This window comes from Cnephaeus nilssonii (genome assembly GCF_951640355.1).
Source record: "Cnephaeus nilssonii genome assembly, chromosome: 20".
Taxonomy (NCBI): Eukaryota; Metazoa; Chordata; class Mammalia; order Chiroptera; family Vespertilionidae; genus Cnephaeus; species Cnephaeus nilssonii.
In genome coordinates, this window is record NC_137091.1 from 48,031,175 (window position 1) to 48,045,223 (window position 14,049).

At 45.1% G+C, this 14,049-nt stretch overlaps 2 protein-coding genes across 14 annotated transcripts in view; both read left to right on the forward strand.

The window, feature by feature from the left end:
• LOC307092384 (uncharacterized protein) overlaps positions 1–14,049 on the forward strand; it is a 129,569-nt gene that overhangs the window by 64,806 nt on the left and 50,714 nt on the right. The window contains exon 1 of one of the 9 annotated variants that reach the window (XM_079759679.1): positions 7,343–7,621. The exons of the other annotated variants lie outside the window; for them this stretch is intronic. The gene's annotated coding sequence lies outside the window, so the exon portion shown is untranslated. Of the gene's footprint in view, positions 1–7,342; positions 7,622–14,049 lie in introns of those variants that run through there. 9 annotated transcript variants of the gene reach the window in all.
• LOC307092390 (uncharacterized protein) overlaps positions 1–14,049 on the forward strand; it is a 40,144-nt gene that overhangs the window by 16,364 nt on the left and 9,731 nt on the right. Inside the window, exons 1-4 of one of the 5 annotated variants that reach the window (XM_079759694.1) lie at positions 4,862–4,994; positions 6,308–7,332; positions 7,636–7,808; positions 9,392–9,518. In XM_079759694.1, coding sequence (XP_079615820.1) covers positions 7,794–7,808; positions 9,392–9,518 — 142 coding nt within the window. In that variant the 5' untranslated portion in view covers positions 4,862–4,994; positions 6,308–7,332; positions 7,636–7,793. Of the gene's footprint in view, positions 1–4,854; positions 4,995–6,307; positions 7,333–7,635; positions 7,809–9,391; positions 9,519–14,049 lie in introns of those variants that run through there. The other 4 variants (XM_079759693.1, XM_079759695.1, XM_079759696.1 and 1 more) reach the window with 4 other exon arrangements.

Sequence of the window (14,049 nt, forward strand, 5' to 3'; positions counted from 1 at the left end):
CCCCCATATTTTTAAAAATGTAGTTTCTCTTTCTTTAAAATCCTTATCCAATGATATTATTTCCATTGATCTTAGAATAGGAGGGATGAATAGGAGGGATAGTGGGTAAAGAGAGAGAAACATTGACATGAGAGAGATACATCAATTGGTTACCTCTCATGTACACAGGGCAGGCTGGAGACCAAACCTTCCACCCAGGTACCAGACCTGATTGGGAATCAAATCTATGACCTTCTGGTTGTAGGGACAACACTCTAACCACTGAGCCACACGTGCTGAGCTGTAGATTCTCTTCGAAGGCACATATAATAAATTTGAACTTACATTTTATGAGATATGACTGGCATACACATATCACGATGTAAGGACGTTTATCTCAAAGGTACTTCACACCCTGTCCCCTTTGGCTCATTTGTCTGCGTGTAGTGCCCTCCACCAACAGGTTGCAGGTATGATTCCTGGGCCTGCAAATGCTGGATTGGGGGTGTGATTCCAGAGTCCCTGAGGGTGCTTTTTGGAAGCAACCAATGGATGATTTTCTTGCACATGGATGTTTCTCTACATCTCTGCCTTCCTCTCTAAATTCAGTTTTTTTTAAAAAAAAAAACTTTAAAAATATCTTCAAAGCAAGGTATTTCCCAGTTCCCTGCGGCCTTAGACAGCTGCCCTGCCAGCTGGAGGCACCTGCGTGTATGAGCCTCAGTGAAAGCAGCAGAGAAGGGCTCAGCCACCCCGGAATTACTTGCAATGATGAATTTTGGTTGATCTAAGCCACTAAACTTTGGGATGTTTTGTTCCACAACAAAGACTAGTTGTAAGAGAAAGTTCCTGAGATTGAGGTGCTCAGTAATAAAAACCTAACGCATGTGACATGGCCTTGGGACTAGCTGGTGCATAGAGGCTGGAAGGAGACTGTTAGTGGACGCTGCAAGCAAAGGAAATAGGGTGGAAGTCTGGAAGAACGGGAAAATTTGTTTTTGTTTTTTTTTGGAAATTGCTGTAAGCCAATTCTAGCATGTCAGCAGGGCTGAACCATCTGGAGATGGCTGAGGGCGTTTCCCCAATCCTGAAAGGGGTGCATGAGTGATTGCTTGCTACTAGACAGCTGAGGGCATCTTAATCTACATGTTATTGCCTCCTGCTGGCCAAATACCTGAACAGCTGTAGGCAAATTATCCAATCCAACATTGGATTCTGTGTTGGCTTTTGAAGTGTATATCTACTTTGCCTTAGGACAATTTTTGTTAATAAAAAGCAAGGGGTCCTGAGACAAAGAGAACTTGGTTTCTTCAGCCAAGCTCCTCTGACTCCTCAAAATGCCTTCCAAAATTATATTTCATCTCTGGACTATTATATAATTTATTCACAGCACTTCTCCGGATTCCTGAACCCTTCTAGATGCTGGATCCAGATCACCAGCTTTAGGAAATCATGTTTTGATCTAGGGAAAAAGATGACAAACCTTTTGCCCATAGCACATGAAGCAGAAGAACCACCTGGGCAACCCAGAGACTCATAAGAAATATCGAATATTGTTGCATTAAGAGAATCCGTTTTGGGTGGTTTAACATAACAGATAATTAACTTGAGATGCTGTTAAAAACTGATATTTTGATATCAAAATGGATATTTTGAAGCCCTAACCCCCAATATGTCTGTTTTTGGAGATAGGGAGTTTAGGGAGGTCATTAAGATAATATAAGGTCACAAGAGTGGGGTCTTAATCTGATAGAAGTGGAGTCCTTATAAAAGGAGGTAGAACAACCTGTCTGTACATATTCTTAAAGTTTGATTTGGATATGTCTGTTTCTGAGTTAAGTCAGAAATGTTTATTTTTGATGTGTTTAATTTTGGAATAGGTGTTACATGAAATGGTAACAAGTGTGTAGTGAAAAAAACAGTATTTAAGGAAATTTAATTCAAGTGTTGGACACAACATTTGTCCAAGTAATGCAGTTTATAACAATGTTCTTTAAAAGGTTTATTTTTAAGCAATGCTGTTGTCCTAAATGATCACATCTTAGTCATCCAAGTCTCATATTCCAGGTCGTGTCCCTCTGAAAGACTCTGGAAATCAGCCATGTTGAGTCTTGGTCTCCCTGGGGAATGAGGAAGGGAGCAGGAAAGGCTGCTGGTGTGAGTATGAAATTGCCCATCTACCCAGGGAGAGTTGTGGTTTCACCTTCTAGTTCTTCATCCTCACACAGACCACTGCAACTCTTTGTTTAATGAAAGTGCTTACATGAATTCCAATTGCAGTCATGTTCCTGGGTTAAGCCCCTCCCCACCTCCTGCCCCTCACTGAGATCCCAGTTCCCACAGAGTTGCATCAGCCTCACTATTAAAATCTGCCTGCATAGCCTGGGTGGAAGGTGGGGACAAATTAGCTCCTGACATAATCCTTTTCTTTCTTTCTTTTTTTAAAATATATTTTATTGATTTTTTACAGAGAGGAAGGGAGAAGGACAGAGAGTTAGAAAAATTGATGAGAGAGAAACATCGATCAGCTGCCTCCTGCACACACCCCACTGGGGATATACCTGCAACCAAGGTACATGCCCCCAACCAGAATCAAACCTGGGACCCCTCAGTCCGCAGGCCGACGCTCTATCCACTGAGCCAAACCGGTCAGGGCCATAATCCTTTTCAACTGTTATTTTACAACACACGTGGAAATCTTTCTGAGTGCTTTCATAATATATATTTGATTCTAAATGTTTGAGTCACTGACTTCCAAACTTCACCATTGGGAATGGAGAGGAATGGTGACAAGCAGACATCACTGCCGGAGGGTGTTTCTTTTCCTTTAAATTTTAATGAGCAAATAAACAGAAAAGTCTGAATGTTGTAGATCACTTTTTAAAAATATATTTTTTCATTGATTTCATAGAGGACGAGAGAGGGAGAGAGATAGAAACATCAATGATGAGAGAGAACCATTGATCGGCTGCTTTCTACACTCCACCCCCACCCCCACTGGGGACCGAGACCACAACACAGGCATGTCCCCTGACCAGTAATCAAACCCAGGACTCTTTAGTCCACAGGTCCATACTTCATCCACCGAGCCAAACCGGCCAGGATGGTAGATCACTTTAAACATCATTTCTGGAGGTTGCATTTCCCCCTGTGGATTGTATCCTCTGCCACAGAGAAGGCTCCTGTTTGATGCAGGTGAGGCTCCATCAGGGTTTCTGTCAGGGCATTCTCCTCCGTTCCATTGGTGTGTGGATCTGTGTTAATCCAGGATCACACCCACTTGGTTACTTGCTTTGTAAAATGTTTTTCATTGTAAGAAAGTGAATTTTCCAACTTTCCTACATTTGAAGAATTTCGACTCTCCTGAATCTCCTTTGCTTAAATTACAGCCAAAACTGTCTTGGAATTTCGATAAGTAATCTATTGTGTAGACACTTGGACATATTAAGGAATGTCTTTCAGTTTATTTGTATCTGCTTTCTTTAGCATTGTTGTGTCATTTTCAGTGTGTAAGTCTTTCACCATCTTTGTAGAATGGATTGTCTTTATGTGTTCATCAGTTTATTATATATGCTGTGTTATCTGGCTTCGGGTGGCAATACTAAGAGGTGATATTTTATTGGCCTAAAGCAATTAAATACTTAGATAAGTTAAACACAATCCTCTGCTCTGACATACTTTAAATTACAGGTTTCTAAACAAGTAATATCTTTAAAGTAAATATTTATAAAACTCGAATAAATACCTATATTCATGAGAATACTGGAAAATAATAAAAATAAACAAAAATGGTGATGGGAATAAGTAAACTGACAATAGTTATTCTTCTGATAACTCTTTTAAATATTGTTGATTTTAAAATTGTACTGCTTCCCAATTATAAGGAATACTAACAGGAGACATTCTACATTAATATCAATGTCCCATTAACTAGGTTATAGGGACTACTAAAGTAAAAAAAAAAATTAATTTAAAAATGCATTCCCAGAACACAAAGACCACAACTTACAACTAGAAAATTTTATGCTTTGAAAAATACATAAATTAAAATCTCTTTTCCACTGTGTTGGATGGAACCTTATCTCATCAGGTGCCTAACCATGAATGGACATCTGGGTCTGTCTCTGACACCCCATCCACCGGCTTCCCTAACTCAAGCTGCCTCTCCATTCAGATGGGGGGACAGGGAGGGGCTGAGAGAGCAGGCTGCCCTTCCCCTCCCCCTCCTCACTGAGGGTTTAAGGATCCAGGCAAGTCAGAGGCAGAAAATTTCTGGTTTCAAACCCAGTCTGCCCGCCTTTTGAATTCTCTGTAACTTCCCTGTGAGAATGTGTTACCGGCTGTGAAGATCCTGGAAAGACACCTCCTGGGACATGTGCAGCTGAAGGGCAGGCCCGCCAGTAGCTCTCAGCACCGCCTCTGGGATCTGGAAACTTCTGTGTGAATTCCAGATGCCTCCTCCCCTCTTTATGCTTTGCCACAGCTGCCATTTACTCGCTAGCACCCCAATAAAAGAACAGCCCCTCCATCTGGGGAGCCTTGTGCCATCAGAGGGCACCTGGCCCTTTCCTCCCTTTAAAGAAGTAAAATACCCGCCCTCTCTGCTCCTGTCTCTTCTCTCCCTGGTGAATCCTGTCACAGCCGCGTCACCAGCCAAACCCCAACAATGACGGGGGAACTCCCCCAGGAGGGGCTGTCCCTGTGGGAGGAGGTGAGGGAACCGGGGCTGCCCCCTCGCTCCTGCCCCGCCCTCCCGCCCTCTGTCCCCGCACAGGCCCCGCCCCCACCGCGGAGTCGCTCAGCTCAGGCGCTGGCCCCGCCCATCCCGCAGGGAGGCGCATGCGCAGTTCCTGGCAGACGCGGAAGCGGCTGTGGGGGGGAAGGTGGCGGTTCCCTGAGGAGGTGTCTGTGCTTTAAAGCCGCTGCTCTCCGTCCCCCTCCCCGCAGGGAAGGCTGAGGGCGCTGCGGGCGCTGAAGTCCGTGGTGAGGTCCCCGCCCCGGAGCCTCTCACAGCGGTGAGTCCGGTCCCGGGCGGCTGCGCAGTGGAGGCGCCGCGTTCCTTTGGGGGAAACTGAGGCCCGGCCCGCGGTCTCTCCGCCTGTGGCTGTGGGCCCCGCCTGCCGCGTGGTTTTCCTGCCGAAAACCATCCCCGGGGCCGCCGGTCCCCCCGCGGGGCTGGGAGTCTGGGTCAGGGGGTTCCCGCCCTTTGCGCCCCTCCCCCGCCCGGCGCTTTCCGCCCAAAGACCCCGGATGGCTCCCGCCCTGGGGGGCTGCACCCCGCCTTCCTAGGGTCCCCCATTAATAAGGGGTCTGAGTGCCCGGGGAGCACAGTGTCCATGGGGAGGGGCTCAGGGGGAAGAACGCGGTGTCCCCAGAAGAGGTGACCTGCCCGCAGGGAGGGCTTTGTGGGGGCGGTGACTGCGGGGGGCGGGGACCCGGGCTGGGGGGTCAGGAGGGGGAGAGAGAGAGACAGACACGTGGGAGGAGGAAGGGCGGTGAGGGGTCCACAGAGAGGGCCCATAGGGGTGTGGGAGGACTGGACGGCGATGGTGGGAGTGAGGGGGGAACTCGGGAAAGCAGCCTGAGGAGGAGGGAAGTGGGGAAATAGGGGGAGGGGAGCCCAGAGAGAGGAGGGGAGCCGAGAGGGAGAGGGTCCTGGTGAGCAGAAGTGGGGGCCGCACAGGAGGAGGCAGGTCAGACGGAGACACTGGTTCAGAGGAGAAGAGTTGGGGAGCGAGTGCAGGGACGGAAAGGGGGGCTTAGGGAGGCGGGAGCAGAGGGGGAGCAGCGCGGAGTCCCCAGCTGTGGGGAGCAGCACAGACTGTACCGGGCAGCAGCGGGGACACGGGCGTGGGGAGGGACAGACGCGGACGTGTGTGGAGATGGAGCGATCAGAGACCAGGAGAAAGAGCACCGGAAGGGAAATAGGTTTCAGGAGGTTCATGGTCCAGGTGTAGGGACAGACAGAGAAAAGGGGAGAAAGAGCAGGGGAGGGGGGGACACAGGAAAGGACCACAGAGGAGAGAAAGGGAACAGGGAGACAGAGACAGATCCATGGACAGAAATACATGGCAGTGGGAGGAGGGGACCCTGATCTGGGCGAGTGGTGAGCTGATGGGGTGTGGATGGTTAAGTTTGATATATCTATAGGATTATGTCTTTACATGGTTAATTTAACAACTTAATTATTGAAACAGATTTGAATGAGAATTACAAATCTCCAGTTCATAAGGCTTGCAAATTGTATAATTATTTGCTTCCATTTGCAACCTTCATTCACACACAGGGAGAGATTGGTATGTTCCTAATAGGCCCCTTGTCATTTCAGGAGATGGCAAGAAGGAGGTGGTGACTTGGGACAAGAGATGACTGAATCTGCCCCCACGTGATGCTTTATCAAGAAATATTAGAAGCATCAATCATTTTTTTAGATCCATGAATTTGACTTTTCTATCTCTGATACTTAATTCATGTAAATGGTCATTAACTTCTGAAATCAGCATTGGTGACACCTCACACTCACCTCTTATCATTCTTTTCTTAGTATAATGTGGTCTCCACCTTTTTAAAGCTTTAAACCTGGAAATCATTACATTAAAAAGAAACAACCCTAATTGTTTTTGGTTTTTAAATATATTGTATCTAGTTCAGATTCTGAGCTCTGCATCCTCCTACTGTCTATCACACCTGGGGACAGCCATTGGCACTAAGTACTATGAGGGGATCTCAGTGTGCACTTGTTAAGGATGTCAATGGTTTTTTAAACATATATTTTTATTGACTTCAGAGAGAGGAATGGGGAGGGAGAGAGAGATTGAAACCTTAATGATGAGAGAGAATCACTGATTACCTGCCTCCTGCATGCCTCCTACCTGGAATCAAGCCTAAAACCCATGCATGTGCCCTTGACCAGAATTGAACCTGAGACCCTTCACTCTGCTGGCCTACACTCTCTCCATTGAGTGAGATGGGATAGGGCAGGATGTCAATGATCTCAACCATCCAAAGCTAGGTGTGTGAGTTGGTCCAATGTTCAGCACCTCTTCCCTTCATGTGATCTGTTGATTTAGTGTCTGTGAGCCACAAAGGAGCTGTTCCCCTAAGTCCCTCTTGTTCATTCTCTGAAAATACTGAAGGATGAACTGGATTGAACTGGAACTTAGTTTCCACAGGGCCCCTCTATTCATGGTGAGGTCATTTGATGAGCATATTTCAATACGTAATTTTAACCAAAGGCTTTAGCATAAAGATCTATTCTCTCTGATTTCCTGGGAAAGGAGGAAGCAACTGCCTGGGAAACCTGCAGGTGTACAATTTCCTGCTTCACCCCCTCCCACTACCCAGAGGTCTCAGGTGGGCTGGGTCTGATGTCTGTGCCCAGGGCTACTGAAAACAGCTCTGGGAGACCCATGCAGGCCCCAGGAGGGAACTGGTTAAAGATGCCCTGTCATGGGCCCCAGGGCAGACATATTAAGAGGAGCTAAGGGGTATTCTGTTGGGTTTGGGGACACAGCCGAGAGTACATGTTCTCACTGCTGTAGGAGTTTGTGGAAGTCTTTGGAAGGACAGACACATGAAGACAGAATAAAACCCCTCACAGTGTGGTCTCCATGTGGGAGCTCATTGTTCCTGACTCTCTCCTGTGACCACGGACAGGAGGGGGTGGTCTTTCCCCATTTCCAGATTCATCTGACTGTGAGTGTGAGGCGAGCTGATGAACAGGCTGTGTGGTCACCTTTGAAGGCACATTCTGTGACTCCTCAACATATTGTCACCTGAGGAAACAACCCCGACCCCGACAGGACCAGAACTAAATGGCTGCTTCTCAGGTAAAAGATGTGTCCCCTCTGCTGCCCTTGTTACAGTCTGTCCTGCTCCCCACAGCTGGCTGACTCAGTGCTGCTTCTCCCTCTGCTCCCTCATCCCTAAATCCCCCTTTCTGTCCCTCCACTCGCTCCCCCCAATTCTGCTCTGAACCAGTGTATCTGAAGTGCCTGCCCCTTTGTTGCCTCCACTTGGGTTCAGCAGGACCCCTCTTCCTCTCAGCTCCCCTTCATGTCTCTGGGCTCCTTCCTCTCCTCCATATTTCTCTACTTCTGATGTTCTTGCCTTTCTAGGTTGTTTTCCTATCCTTATTTTTTTTTCTTACGATTGTCAGTGAAAGCAGTATCTATATTTCCCTGTCTCTATGCCTAAACCAGGGGTCCTCAAACTTTTTAAACAGGGGGCCAGTTCACTGTCCCTCAGACCGTTGGCGGGCCAGACTATAGTTTAAAAAAAAAACTATGAACAAATTTCTATGCACACTGCACATATCTTATTTTGAAGTAAAAAAACAAAATGGCAAAAACACCCGCATGTGGCCCGCGGGCTGTAGTTTGAGGACGCCTGGCCTAAATGGTTAACATGAGTTCAGCTATTTTTTTTTAAGTACATTTTTATGGATTTCAGACAGGAAGAGAGAGGTAGAGAGAGATAGAAACATGAGTGATGAAACATTGATCGGCTGTCTCCTGCACACCCCACGCTGGCATTGAGCCCACAACCTGGTCGTGTGCCCAGACCGGGAATCGAATCTGACCTCTTGGTTCATGGGGCAGCACTCAATCACTGGGACACACCAGCTGGACCAGCAGAATAATCTTATTCTAAGATTACTCATGGTAAATTTTCCACCAGGATTATGGTTCATATGAGTCCTGTTCTATGAGAACTGTAAATTCCATTAACGACCCTTTTAGTTCAAAGTTCCATATGAATGTTTTCCTTTTTCTGTGTATTCAGAAGTATGGCACCTGATGCGGAAACATTGACATAAGAAGTAAAAAGTGAGCTTGTTACACATGTGGAAACACAGGCCCCATCTGAGAACCGGGATCAGAGTCTGTGACTTTAAGAAGTTCATTTGGTCGTGGTTTGCTTTACACTTGAGAAGAAGTTGATAATACTTGCAACCCAGCATCACATTTACAGCTGAGAAATATACACCACTGACCCTGAACAATGCAAACAAGCACTGAGAGAATCATTGATCGGCTGCCTCCTATACACCCCCTATTGGGGATGGAGCATGCAACCCAGGCATGTGCCCTTGACAGGAACTGAACCTGCAACTCTTCAGTGTGCAGGCCTACACTCTATCCACTGAGCCAAACCAGCTAGGGCTATGCTTTAATTTTAAAGTTTATTTTCTTGTAAAGGAAAATCTGTACTGTGGGTTTGTGTACATGTGTCATCTTCATGTGTCAGTGTCAGAAAACACATCAGAGAATGTGACTGGGACAAAGTGATCTTATTGGATAATTCAGGGTACTCCCCTAGGCCCAAACCTCTTCTCCTAACACTGTTTCCATGTTGGGTGACATTGTGAACTCCTCTGGTGACCTCTTGGTAACTGTGTCTTTTCTTTCAGGGACCGTTGACTTTCAGGGATGTGGCCATAGATTTCTCTCAGGAGGAGTGGGAATGCCTGGACCCAGCTCAGCGGAACTTGTACCTGGATGTGATGTTGGAGAACTATAGCAACCTGGTCTCCGTGGGTGAGGTTGACTTCCTTCCCGAGTTCCTACTCCACCCCCACGATTTTATTTCCTTTATTATTATGACATCTCTAAGGGGCTTCTGCTTTCTATGGTACATTTTTGTTCTCGAGGAACAAATTTGGGCCCTATCTGGTTTGGCTCAGTGGATAGAGCATCGGCCTGCGGACTCAAGGGTCCCAGGTTCGATTCCGGTAAGGAGCATGTACCTTGGTTGCAGGCACATCCCTATTGGGATTTGTGCAGAAGGCAGCTGATTGATGTTTCTCTCTCATTGATGTTTCTAACTCTCTATCCCTCTCCCTTCCTCTCTGTAAAAAAAAAATCAATAAAATATATATTTTAAAAAAAAATGAATTGGGGATTCTTTGGTGTAGAAAAGAAAGGCTTTGTGATGTGAATTAGGAGCTCAATGTTTGTACACTTTACATGTTGTCTACACTAATTAAGGTACTAACAGAAAATAAAATTTCGAAAATCATTTTGAAAAATATTTTAATATTCTGCCATGTCTTCTGGCCAGAGGACAAATTGGATTTGAAATAGGATAGCTTCTGTCAAAATTCACACTGTATTTCTTTTATTTTTTAAGATTTTGTTGAATTCAGGAAGGGAGATTTGGAGAGAGAGAGAAACTTCAGCTGGGCATTAATTGATTTATTTGTATGTGCCCTGCCCAGAGATGAAACCTACAACTTTATTATATCGGTACAATCCTCTAAGCAACTGGGCTACCTGTGCAGGCAGATTGGATTCTTTCACTAGTTCTATGTATCTAGGTTTCTATCATGTTTTGTCATGGCTTGATGTATTATTTCTTAATAGTAATAGTGAATAAGACTTCATTGTATGTACTTCATTGTATTTATCCATTCACTTGTTGACGAACCTCGGCATTGCTTCCAATTTTTAAAATTATGAATAAATAGCTCCCTTGTAGGTTTTTGTGTAGATAAAAGGCTTAACTCTTTGGTTTAAGAGTAAGGAGCCCAATTTCTGATTCCATGGCAAGTGTATATTTAGTTTTACAAAAACCTCCAGACCGTCTCCCCAAGGGGCTGTAGCCCTTGGCATTTTCAGCAGCAGTGATTGGAGTTCCAGTTGCTCCACATCACAAAGGCATTTGGTGGGGTCAGTGTTCTGGATTCTGACCTGTTCAATGATGGTTAAGTGTTGCTTGCTTGTGCTCTTTATTCCTTCTCATTGTTCTAATGTGCATTTCCTTAGTGACATTAAGATGTGCAGAATCTCGTCACACTGATTTTCTATGTGTATGTATTTTGTAGTGCTGTGCGTTAAGGTGTTTGGCCCTTTTCATGTTGGTTCTTTTGTCCATGTTGAGTTTGAAGGCTTCTTTCTGTGTTTTGCATAATTGTCCTGTACATGTTGACTTTTTAAAAAAATTTTTATTAATGTTTTACAGAGAGATAGGGAGACGGATAGTTAGAAACATCAATGAGAGAGAAACATGGATCAGCTGGCTCTTGCACACCCCCTACTGGGGATGTGCCCAAAACCAAGGTACATGCCCTTGACCGGAATCTAACCTGGGACCTTTTCGTCCACAGGCCAATGCTCTATCCACTGAGCCAAACCGGATAGGGCAACTTTTTTTTATTAATATATATATTTATTGATGTCATAGAGAAAGGGAGTGGGGGAATAGAAACATCAATGATCAGAGAGAATCACTGATCAGCTGCTTCCTGCACACCCCCTATTTGGGATCGAGCACGCAACTTGGTATTGTGCCCTGACCAGAAATCCAACTGTGACTTCCTGGTTCATAGGTGGATGATCAAATGCTGAGCCATGCCAGCTGGGCCTCTTGACTTTTACAAATATATTTTCTCATCCTGTGGCTTCTTGTTTTTTTGTCTGCTGAGAATGCCATATTTATTGTTCTTCTTTTTTCTTTAATGTTTGAGTTTATACATTGGGAGTTTCCATTTTAATATAATGGATTGAAATACAAACTTGGTTATGTATTTGCCTTTCAAAAATGTGAAATGTATGATATTAATGTAGTTTTATATTTAATAACATGGAAGTTATATTTGCAGCTATTGTGTAATTTCTGGAATAAACACATAGTGAGTCATATCTTTTTTATTTATTTTTTAAAAATATATATATTTTACTGACTTTTTTACAGAGAGGAAAGGAGAGAGATAGAGTTAGAAACATCGATGAGAGAGAAACATCGATCAGCTGCCTCCTGCACACCCCCTACTGGGGATGTGCCTGCAACCAAGGTACATGCCCTTGACCGGAATCGAACCTGGGACCTTTCAGTCCGCAGGCTGACACTCTATCCACTGAGCCAAACCGGTTTCGGCGTGAGTTGTAACTTGAAGGAGATGAGGTGAGATATAAATTTTGTCTCCTTAGCCCTAACTGGTTTGGCTTAGTGGATAGAGCGTCAGCCTGTGGACTGAAAGGTCCCAGGTTCGATTCCAGTCAAGGGCATGTACCTCGGTTGCGGGCACATCCCCAGTAGGAGGCGTGCAAGAGGCAGCTGATTGATGTTTCTCTCTCATTGATGTTTCGAGCTCTCTATTCCTCTCCCTTCCTCTCTGTAAAATATCAATAAAATATATTTAAAAAATAAATAAAAATAAATAAATTTTGTCTTCTTACATATAAAATCAAATGAAGTCTTTTAATTTATTTTAAACTAGGGGCCTGGTGCACAAATTCATGCAAGGGTGTGGTCCCTCGGCCTGGCTGGCCATCGCTGTATTGCCCAGTCCCAATCAGGGCCAACTGGCTCTGGGGAGGAATTATGAGAGGTTTGCCGGCTGTGGAAGGATGGCTGTGGAAGCACACTAAATGCGTTCAGCTTCTGCTCCCTGGTGGTCAGTGTGCATCATAGCGACCGGTCGAGCTGTCGACCCGTCATAACAGTCACTTAGGCTTTTATATATATAGATGGAACAGCATCATTATAAAAATAGTCCTTTTTTTTCCAGTCCGATATCTTCACTATTTGCAATAGTGCTGTAGTGGATATATGTGTGGGTATATCTTTGTGAATTTGTGTTCTCTATATAAATCCCCAGAAATGGAATTGCGGTGTTACCTGGTACTTGTTTATAAATATTGGAAAATCCTCCATTCGTGTATTGTTAGTGGCTGTACCAATGTGTTTATAATCCTGCTGACAGTGCATGAATGTTCTCATTTCTCCACTTCATTTGTGATACTTTTCGTTTTTTTAGTTATGGATTATGGCTACCCTGTTAGGTGTTTGGTGGTATTTCATGGTGGTGTCCATTTGCATTTCTCTGATAATGAATGAGTTGGACATAATTTAATATGTCTATTGAGCATCTTTATGTCCTGTTTGGGAAATGTCTATTCAGGTCCTCTGCCCATTTTTCAATCCTATTGACTTTTGGTGTAAAGTTGTTAGAGTTCTTTATATATTTTGGCTCTTTAGCTTTTGTGGCTGTAACATTGCTGGACTTTTGTTCTTGTTATTTTGTGGTTTCTTTTGGTATGCCAAACTTACTCTTATGTAGTCTCATTTCTTTATTTTTTGGCTTCTTTGTTAGGCCTAGGAAGATATATCCAAACCAGTATTTATACTTTTATTTTTTAATTTTTAAAAATATATTTTATTGATTTTTTACAGAGAAGAAGGGAGAGGGATAGAGAGTTAGAAACATTGATGAGAGAGAAACATCAATCAGCTGCCTTCTGCACACTCCCTACTGGGGATGTGCCCGCAACCAAGGTACATGCCCTTGACCGGAATCGAAACTGGGACCCTTCAGTCTGCAGGCCGACGCTCTATCCACTGAGCCAAACCGGTTAGGGTCAAACCAGTATTTTTAAGAGTGATGGTAAAGTTCATTGACTTGGCTTTCTTCTAGTGTTTTCAGGTCTTTTATTTTAGTTGTTAATCCATGCAGAGTTCATTTTGGTTCATGGCCTATGAACGGGGTCTAGTTTTATTTTTTTTGCATGTATTAGTTCCATTTTTGTCACACTCGTTGGTGAGGAATCTGTCTTTACCTATTGTGTGTTCTTTTTTAAAAAAATATATACTTTATTGATTTTTTACGGAGAGGAAGGGAGAGGGATAGAGAGTTAGAAACATGGATGAGAGAGAAACATCAATTCAGCTGCCTGCTGCATGCTCCCTATTGAGGATGTGCCCATAACCAAGGTACATACGGGGGCATGGCCTGAGGTCCCCCATCACGCCCCACTGGGCATGGGGCACGCCCTCAGGTCCCCCAGCCTGGTGCCGGGGTGGGGGCCACGGCCTCAGATCCCCTGACCCGTTGCCAGGGCCGGGGGCATGGCCTGAGGTCCCCTGTCAAGCCCGCCAGGCGGGGGAAGCGGCCTGAGGTCCCCCGGCCTGGCACCAGGGAGGGGCGTGGCCTGAGGTCCCCTGTCAACTCCCACGGGGGTAGGGTGGCACAGCCTCAGGTCCCTGCTGATTGCTCGTTAAGGCTCCTTACAGGAACTCAGCCTCTGCTGTGGGCGCCACCATCTTTGTGGCGAGATGATGGTCGATTTG